We start from the raw sequence: 10,049 nt of genomic DNA on the forward strand, positions 1-10,049 counted from the left end.
GCGGCCGGGGACCGACTGCTGAAAAGGGCCGGGGGGGAGGGGGGGGCACAGAAAGTGTAAACTTTTATTCCACTCAGTTAAAAAAAAAAACACGGGGGGGGAAGCACCTGGAAAGGGCTCTCCCGAAAGCCCGCCGCGGCGGGGAGAGCGTGCCTTCCCCCCCCCCCCCCCGGGAGAAGCGAGCTCCCCTCGGCTCCCCTGCAAAGGCACCGGTGCCTGCCTCTGAATAAATACACGAGCACAAAAGCAAGCCCAAGCGTCGTGTGACCGCGCACGGAGGAGCCTCCTGTGGAAAGAGGCTGCGGCCAGGCCCCGGCAGCGGGGCTGCCCGCCGCCGCCCCCGCGCAGCGCCGGGGCCGGGGCCGGGGCCGGGGCCGGGGCCGGGGCCGGGGCCGGGGCCGGGGCCGGGGCCGGGGCCGGGGCCGGCGGCGCTGCCCTTTTGAATGCCTCCCGCAGCTCGGAGTGCTGGCAGGGCGCTGGGAGCGCCAGTGAATGTAGCCCCGCAGAGCCAATGAGCTGGGACCGGATGCGATATATCCTCTGGGACAACAACTGCTCTGTTCCTCCTCAGATCCACATGACGCCATTTACTGCTGCTTTTGCAGAGAGATCACCCTACCTCCTCCGGAAAGAAAAAGAGAGAGAGGGAGAGAGCGAGCGAGCAGAAAAACGCCGAGCCCCTACAGCTCACATCTCAAATCTTCCTCCTCCTCCTCCACCTCCTCCAAACACACAACAACAACCACCACCACAAATCCGCTGCGCTCCCAAAACACCCCCCCCCCCCCCCCGATTGCAAACCACAGAGCTGCCTGCAACACACACACGCTCGCAGAGGGAGCGAGAAAGCTAGAGGGAGAGAGGGGAGAGGAGCTTGCAGCCAGCAGCTTCTCAGCAGAACGGCTACATTGCACAAGCTGCTTTTTTGGAGGAGCTCAGTGGAAGAAAGCTCTGGGATTTTATTTTAGATCCACTTTATTTTGTTTTCTTTGGCTTTCCCCTTCCTCTTGATCATTTGCAACAACAACAAAAAAAGTGACTTGGTATTGGCGATTCGGCCTCCTGTTCATTGAGGAAAAAAAAGGAAAGTGTGTGTGTGAGAGAGAGAGACTGGGTGATTTCTTTTTAGGAGCAAAGGAAACCCACCCCGAACCGGAGAGGTGTTTTTATCATTATTATTATAGTATATACGCGCACACACGTATTTATAATCGATCCGGGGAGAGGGACCTAACTTTGCTCTGGACTTTTTTACGTGGTGATCATTCTTACTCTAATTTGCAAGTTGGACTAAAGCAGAGTTTGGAAAAGAATTTTTTTTTGCTTTAGGGCTGGATTTATTTGCAAACCGCAGGAAGAAGAAAATACAAGAGAGAGAGGGGTTTGGTGCAGCGCCGCGATCACGGTGAGAGCCTTTTCCTTCTTTGCAAAACAAGCTTTTCAGTACCCCCCCCCCCCCCCCCCCTTGGTTGCTCCAAGAAAACTCGTGGAAATGTTTGAGGCCGATCCCTTTTCCATTCGTACAGGTTCTCCCTCTCCCCCCTTCCCCTCTCCTTCCTTTCCCAGAGAGGAGCCGGAGGTGGGATTTCGGAGCGGTTTCTCTCCGGGGGGGGGGGGTGGGGGGGGAGCTCCGCTGGGGTTTGCGGGCTGCGCCGCGTTTGCGCCCCGCCGGGGTGCCTCGGGGGCGCGGGGGGCGGAAGGCTGCGCGGGGGGCGGAGGGCTGCGCGGGGGTGCCGGCATGCCTGCGGGGGCTGCGAGCGGGGCGGGGGGACGACGACGACGACGACGACACACACACGACACGACACACACGACTTCGGCGTGTTCTCCCTGCTGCGGGGAGCCGGGCACGGGCGGTCCTGCGCGCTCCTGTCCTCGGCGGGCACGCGTGGGTTTCCGACAAGCCCCGGGGGGAGGTGAGGGGAGGGCGCTGGCGGGGCTGGCGAGCGCCGGGGCTGTTTGGCCCCCCGGCCTGGGGGAGAGCGAGCAACCCGCCTTGCAGTGCGTGATTTACGCCCGTCTGTGGTGGCGTCGGGAGAACCGTGCGATTCGGAAGTGAGTGCACGTCTGGTACAGATATGTGTGCGTGCGTGCGTGCGTGTGTGTGTACACACGTAGGTATTTCTCGTGGGATGAAATTAATTCGGTCCCTAAGACGAGGAAAGTTCTTCCCCGGGTTCTTCTATGCAGAGGGCATGTGTGGAGGGGAAGGAAAGCCTTAATTTTTGCTTTTACTTTTTTTTTCTTCTTCCTTTGGTGGGTTTACTTTGTAACACCACCACGCACCCCACCCCCCCACCCCCGGAAAAAAAGAAAAAAAAAAAAAAAAAAAAAAAGCTGCTGGTGTTTCCAGCAAGCTATTTGTGTGTCAGTTTGCCCCACCCCGATGATAAAGTCCCTTTTGCCCTAATCCATAGTCTGATCACACACTCGGCCCTTAATGGGGGTTTCAAAGCACTTTGAAAGCAGAGGAGGTGGTTGGTGTGTGTGCGGTGGGGATGGGGGCGGGGGTGCCTCGCACAGGCTCCGGACACAAAACAGAAATTCACGGGCAGAGGACTTCTCCCCCTCGGGCTCGCCTTCTCCCAGCCAGCGAGACACGGGGTTTTTCCACAGCACGCGAGAAGCCCCTTGCGTTTTAAACTTCCCCAAATGTGCCGAACGCGAAACCCGGCCCCCTCGCTGGCCCTTTTGCCAATCCCAGCTAGGAGAAGTTAGCAGTCATGGCACTTGAGCTCGGCGAGAGCGGACTTTGGCTTTTGGAAGCGGGGAATCGCGTTATCACACGCACGGACACGGGGAAGGGCAAATGCTGCTTCTCCGCTCTCGGTGGGCGGCAAGGGGAGAAGCGCTAGCCCGGAGGAGGGCGAGACGTGCTTTCCCGTCAGAATTCTCCGGCAAACGTTCGTTTGCAGATAAAGGCGCCGGAGGTGTGCGGCTCGTCCTGCTAGCGGGTCCGGCGAGGGACCGGCGTCCCGCTGAAAGCGCCTTCGGGGTCCCTCCGGGCTGGGGCGGCGGGGGGCGGGCTGCAGTTCGGGCGGTTCGTGCGAGGAGCTTTTCCCAGCGGCTGGCTTTGTGGAGCCGAGCGGGTGCCTATGGCGAGGCGGGGGGGGAGGGGGGTAACGTGCCTTTTGCCCGACTGTCCCGGAGGTGTCGTCTCAAAGCGTCTGCAGGCGCCTTGCAGTCCCCGGGAGGGGAAGGCTTCTCCAGCATCTCTCGGGGGAGGGCGGGGGGGAAGAGTTAAAAGGAAACATGGGTTTGACTTTCCTGATAAGGCGGCTGCGGCAGCCCCCTCCCACCTCCCGGCCCAGAGGATGTCTCCCGGTTATCTCCAGGTTGTCTGCACTTGCGGGGCTGCCGGCGGCTCCTGCGGGCGAGGGGCGGCCGCCTCCCACCTGCCGCGTGTCCGCGTCCGCGTCCCGTCCCGTCCCGTCCCCCCCGCCCCGCTCCGGGATGCAGGCTGTGCCGGGGAAGGGGGCGAAGCGCGGGGGCTGCTCCTCCGGCTCCCACCTTGGCGTCTGAGGGGGCTCCGCCACCGGGACCGGGGTCGTCTCAAGCGCCTGCAGGTCAGGGTCAGCTCTGCTTTTGCACTGGGTTGTCATTCCTGGAGGGGCAGGGCTGGATTCGGCGGAGCTTCTCGGCTGGCTGAGCCTGCTTGAAATCTGGACCTGGAGGGCAGATAGGGCTGCTAGTTGCTCTCAGGGATGGGGGAGGCTTTTTATTTTCTATTCTTCTTTATCGCCAGATAGCTGCAGAGGAGGAAATGTCTACTTAGGCTGTTGGTTGCAACTTTTTCTATGGCAAAGGCTTTAATTTGAAGAAAACATAAGCAATGCTTCAAGATAAGTTTGCAAGACTTTTTTTTTTTTTTTTTTTTTGGGGGGGGGGGGGGGGCGGGAAGGACACGACTGCATGACATATGCTCTGTGTCCAAAACCAGGATTTGGCAATATTTTAAATAGGTGGCTACTTTTTTTTTTTTTTTTTAAAGAAAAAGTACTTGGGCGGGGGGGGGGGGGGGGGAGGCAGGAGTTAAAAGGTTAAATGTTTTCCACTGCTGTTAGAATAAAGACAGTGTCTTGAGATATTCATTGTTGAACTGTTTGGCTATATTTTATTATACTGCAAGTATAGTATTATTGCTGGTAACTGATGTGTACAGAGTAACACTATGGTGCTCTTTCTAGGTATAATTGAAGACATTGTGTGGTCCTTGTAAGAAGCTTGGTTCCTGCTTGGGTTTTAATTGTAAAATATTGTTCTGGATTTTTGTATAGGTAATTGGATTTTGGAACGACTTTAAGATATGTTAAAGGCAGAACACATAGTAACTAATTTAGAGGGCAGTACTTGAAACATTTGCATATCTGAGTGTGGCAGTTAGTTATTTACAAGTTCTCATCTTCTGGGTCTTTTACTGGGTTTCCATTTAAATTCTTAAGTCTGCGTTTCTACTGTGTAGTTAATGATCCTTTAATATTTGCAATCAATTAGACTATTTGGATGCTGGCATTGTTTGGTTATATTATGCATGCCTCTGTCCCACAAGCCACTCTTGGTAATATTTACAATTTGAAATGTAGTCTATGGAATTTTTTACACGTTTTAAAAAAATAAAACTGTGGTAGCGTTGCTTTTGTAGTACTGAGCCTTAAAATAACAATCACAGTGGTGTACACAAGTATGACACACACTAAAATACTGGAGAGAGATATTTTTACTTGTGCTGTTGAAGTTTTTGGTAGCACTAACTCATTTAATGTCTAACCTCAAACATTTTATTGCTATTTAGTGTTTTTCTTGGGACCATTGGTATTAAACTAAAATTTCCTATTTACATCATGTAAAGTTTAATGTGTAAAGAGACTAGCCTACCAAAATATTATCCAGTTTTAAACAAAATTGGAGAATTATATGTCTGTCATCAGCAGGTCACGTTACACTTGCTAAATACTTGCAGGCTTTTTTTTTTTTTTTTTTTTTTCCTTTTTTTTTTTTTTTTTTAATATAAGTTTTTCGGTAGCCTGGTGTGAAAAGAAGAGTCACTTCAAGTGGCTGAAATGTAATGACTTTAAAGGCCATGGTCTAACCAGAAGATGGCCTGGGAAGCCTTAGTTAGCAGGCGCAATACCTAGACTTTCTAGAGCCGCACGTTAAGATGCGTGGACCTAGAACAGACTCCCTTTACGGTCTCCACAGGAGTAGGCAGGCCAGGCCAAGGGAAGTGCATTCAGCTGACCGGCGCCCGCGCTCCGCCCCAGATGTGACTCCTTTTTTTAATGGCTGATGCATTACTAGATCGTGTGCGGTGCTGTGGGGTCCTGCAGGCTTGACAGGCTGCCGGAGAGAGCATGAGATGTGTTGCAATAGTGAATCCTCTCTTTGTTGCTCCAGGATTTCAGATGTGTTCTAAGCCTGCCGGGGTGAGCACGCTTCCAGGCACTGATGGAGACGAGAGCTCAGCACGGCAGCGGGTCGCAGGCCTTGCTACAGGCTCGGCGTGACAGTGGGAGACCGCACGGGGAGCCCGACCTGCGGGATGTCCTGATGCAGCAGGTTCACGTCTTGTCGCTGGACCAGATCAGAGCCATCCGAAACACGAATGAGTACACGGAGGGACCTACGGTGGCTCCGCGGCCGGGCGTCAAGTCCGCTCCTCGGCTAGCGACCCAACCCAAAAATGAAAGGCCCCACGGCTTGCCCGAGCATCGTCATTTCAGCCGGATTCAGCACACGCAAACGCACGCCTCTCCTCGGGCGCCTCTGTCCCGATCCATCAGCACGGTCAGCACAGGTTCGCGGAGCAGTACAAGGACAAGTACGAGCAGTAATTCATCCGAACAGAGACTTCTAGGATCATCGTCGGGGCCCGTTGCCGACGGGATAGTCCGAATGCAGCCCAAGTCTGAGCTCAAGTCAAGTGAGCTGAAGCCGCTGAGCAAAGAAGACTTGGGAGCGCACAGCTACAGGTGTGAGGACTGTGGAAAGTGTAAGTGTAAGGAGTGCACTTATCCGAGGACCCTCCCATCGTGTTGGATCTGTGACAAGCAGTGTCTTTGCTCAGCCCAGAACGTGGTCGATTACGGGACTTGCGTTTGCTGCGTGAAGGGCCTCTTCTATCACTGCTCTAACGATGACGAGGACAACTGTGCTGACAACCCCTGCTCCTGCAGTCAGTCGCATTGCTGCACTAGGTGGTCCGCCATGGGTGTGGTGTCCCTCTTTCTGCCTTGCTTGTGGTGTTACCTACCAGCCAAGGGTTGCCTTAAGTTGTGCCAGGGCTGTTACGATCGGGTCAATCGGCCCGGGTGCCGCTGTAAGCGATCCAACACCGTTTGCTGCAAAGTTCCCAGCGTCCCCCCCAGGAACTTTGAAAAGCCAACATAGCATCGCTAGCCAGAAGTACTAAAGTAACAAGGTTTATTTTAACGTACATATGCAACCAACTAAGCAGCTATGGTCCCGGCACTGTACTAGAAGGGTTGGGGGTATACGTTGCTGTTTGCAGTGAAATGCTTTTCTCTGTGTGTGTGCCATCTTAACTGATACGTTAGTTAGAATCCAGCTAGTGGCATGCAGAAAGAAGAAAAAAATGGGATGCAGTACATTGTGACCCACATATTGCATAAGCTAAAGCAACACAGACACTCCTAGGCAACTCTATTGTTTGTGAATAGTACTTGCAAAATTTGTAAATTAGCGAACGACTCCTTTTTTTCATTGTTTTCTGCCAGAGATAATGTGCTATATTTTTGTATATACAATAATATTTTCAACTGTGAAAAATAAGTGGTGTCATAAGACATGGCACAGTCACAAAATATTATACTAATATGTTGTACATTCGGAAGAATGTGAATCAATCAGTATGTTTTTAGATTGTATTTTGTCTTACGGAAACCTTCTATTACAAGACTCTGATTTCCCTTTGGACTTCATGTATATTGTACAGTTACAGTAAAATTCAGCCTTTATTTTCTAATTTTTTCAACATATTGTTTAGTGTAAAGAATATTTATTTGAAGTTTTATTATTTTATAAAAAGAAATATTTATTTTAAGAGGCATCTTACAAATGTCACCCCTTTTTATGAGGACGTCATAGTTGCTGCAAATAAGGGGTGAACGATGCATATGTTCACTATAAAATAGAAAATATATTAACGTTTGAAATTAAACTGGGCTACTTGTCATTTTTCCCCCCCCCATTTATTGTTCCGAGTTGGGAAAACTGGTACTTCTAATTGCAAACTTCACAGTGATACAGTCACAGTGAGTCTAATATGAAAACACAAACAGAATTTTTAAGTGTATTTTTTTGTTGTTGTTTACTACTTCAGCTGAAAATAATGCAGGAATTTTGCTTCCTTCCTTTGCACAAATGTCCCATATACTGACTTCTGTTTTACAACAGAAAAGGAAAATGAACATAGGAAAATGCATTAATTCATTCCAGACTAGGACTAATAGGCACTGAAAGCTTGACCTATTCTATAAGTGATGAGCTTTTGTGCTTCAAATAGGAAATAAGTAATCATTCACAAAAAAATGTTAGGCTTGCATGGCTTTACTCGGAGAGAGAGAGAGAGACAGGGAGGGAGAGGGAAAAAAAAATTAATACGGTCAGTGCAAAAAGTTTGCAGGATTATTTGTTAAAAGTAGAAGAATATGCCACAGGGAATGATAGATCTGAATGCAGTCCAGCCTTATGTCAAACATTTGCCTCACTTGCAAGAAGAAAGTTGCTTGATTTGTCATTTGTGGCAGTTACCTTCCACTGAGGTCAAAATCCTTTCGCTGCCAAGTTTCCCACCGGAAGCCTAGAGAATGATTTACCTTTCTTTATTAACAAACTATCATTTCCTGTTCTGAGCATGTCTCTCCAAGTTTAGAGGTCTTAATGTTGAATTTTATTTATACATTTCTTAAGCTGGCATTTAAGAAATAGTTGTAAGTATTTTTAAGCTGACGCTTAGAAAAATCTCACAGCCTTGTCTGAACCCTCTCCAACAAAAACAAGTTATAACTAATAAATTAGGAACTCACTAAAAGTTGAAAACCAGAGCATTGAGTAAACGTTACATCTTTTTGCTCCTTAATTTCCATCTGTGATCTGGTGTTTAGGCTATTTTACGTAGGTCTGTAGTACTGAAAAATCTTGCACTGTGTGTTTGTGTGTATTGGTTATCAATCTTCAAGTGAAATTAAAAAGTGCAAGTCTTGACTAGTTTGCAAAACAAAAATACCTGATACATGGGCCTTGTTCTCTTTCCTTTTTTTTTTTTTTTTTTCTTTACCTCTCTGGTGAAAAATGTAGGCTGGTTTTCTTTCCTCTCTGCACCAGCTGGCTGGATACTGTGGTACACAAAGACAAGCAGTATATATTTAGCCTTCTGAGTGGAATTTGCCAGGAAGAAGGTGGCTTTTGTTACATGACTATATATTTAAGGTGCATCAGTATATTGTGACTGAGTGTTGGGGCATATACATAGGATTGTACTGGGCTGCTGATAAACAGCGATTTCTATTATTTTTTTAGAAGTTTTGTTCTTGAAGGAGTTGGTAACCGTCATGTGTTTCCATTCACTGAATGTGATTCTTGAATTAGATTAGGTGTTTATGCCTAAACTGTCCTGGGTTAGTCTTGCTGATTGAGAACAAACATGGGAATAATCAAATAGTCCATCTATTGGGGGAATCTTTGACCTTTATGCTGTATTTTGGAAACCCAAAACTCCACTAATTTCAGTAGACATTAAATCCAGTCTTTCCACTGTGTTGATGAACTTGACAACGCTGAAGGCGAGCCCTGCCTTTTCAGTCATTTGTGTTTCAGTCAAAGAAGATACCTCTAAGGAAAGCTGAAGGTGAAACTGGAAAACTGCAGTATGGCTGAGCAGTGTAGCCGTCAAGGAGGGTGCAGCTCTTAAATGCTCCTAGATGAAGTCCAATACTAAAATTGTGGGTGTGTTTTGTTTGGCATGACAGTAAATGCTCTGACTACCTAGATAGGTTCGAAGGGAAAAGGAAAACCGTCTTCTTGTTGACAGTGAAATTTGAAGGCAGTCTTAACATTAAACACTGGTTGTCGCCTTCCACTTGGTTCTTAATGAGGATAAATAGTGGATCCCCCAGGTAAGCGCACTGCCAGTGAATTGGGTTGCACGTGTGACGCTTGGGCGCGAGGGCGTACGGGAGGATGGCGTTAGGCACTGCCTGTTGGGCTAACTGTGGTGCTTTGGACTGGGCTTCAGTTAGTATGAATTAGCGTGTGCGTGCAGTGGACTCTTAAAAGTTGGCTTGTGCATGTTAGTTAACATCCTAATATTACACTTAATTAGATAAGGTTTACGATTCTAAATAAAACCAAAATCTTGCCTCAAGCAGATTAGATTGTTTTAGTAAGAATTAAGAGGGCTTTTCAAGTGGATTGAGATAATGTTATTAAAGCATGCCTACTTTGTCCTTTGAGATAGGAAAGTGGAGGTCCAAGAGAGGAAAATTTTCCATACACAGGTTTTGAGGATAACCGTGAAAGTCATGCCAGATATACACCATATAGGTCTTTGATTTTAGACAGCTACTAAGCCACAAGAGAGGGAAAAACCCTTATTATTGCTCCATTTGTTGTGTTGTTGCTTTAGTGTTTTGATCTGTTAACCTCCTATAAATTCTGATGTCACTGTAAGGTTTGCCTAAAGTTGCGAGACCTGCAGGATTGGACTGACAGTTGACTGACAGTGACAATGGAAACAAATAGCTTTTTTCATATTGTTTTTCCATATGATGTGAGTTACAAATAAATACATCGAATTTGCTCGTACAGTAACTTAGAAATGTCTCTATTAATATCCTCAAGAAAATTTTTTGTTTTGCTCTTCAATGGTTTGAGGCTTGATTATAATTTCTTTTTTGAGATAGTGATCATAGCAGTAAAAAAAAAAGAAAAAGAAACTTGGATTCAAGTGGAGAATAAAAAGGTCTTTAGATGGAAATAAAACGTGTCCTTGAAAGATTTGAGATCATATTCAGGTGAGTATTTACCTATTC

General features: G+C 48.0%; 1 protein-coding gene across 3 annotated transcripts; it reads left to right on the forward strand.

Annotated features, from left to right (window-relative positions):
* Positions 1–529: 529 nt before the first annotated feature.
* On the forward strand, positions 530–7,177 carry SPRY2 (sprouty RTK signaling antagonist 2). 3 transcript variants are annotated; one of them, XM_049815994.1, is made up of 2 exons: positions 530–1,405; positions 5,395–7,177. In XM_049815994.1, exon 2 carries the CDS (start codon positions 5,446–5,448, stop codon positions 6,385–6,387), a length of 942 nt encoding a protein of 313 aa, XP_049671951.1. In that variant the 5' UTR covers positions 530–1,405; positions 5,395–5,445; the 3' UTR covers positions 6,388–7,177. The 3 variants fall into 3 exon arrangements, with proteins under 3 accessions (XP_049671951.1, XP_049671953.1, XP_049671952.1); XM_049815996.1 differs by lacking the exon at positions 530–1,405 and adding an exon at positions 2,407–2,903; XM_049815995.1 differs by lacking the exon at positions 530–1,405 and adding an exon at positions 4,020–4,277.
* The last annotated feature ends 2,872 nt before the right edge of the window (positions 7,178–10,049 follow it).

The sequence above is a fragment of the Accipiter gentilis genome, chromosome 13, assembly GCF_929443795.1.
Source record: "Accipiter gentilis chromosome 13, bAccGen1.1, whole genome shotgun sequence".
NCBI lineage: Eukaryota > Metazoa > Chordata > Aves > Accipitriformes > Accipitridae > Astur > Astur gentilis.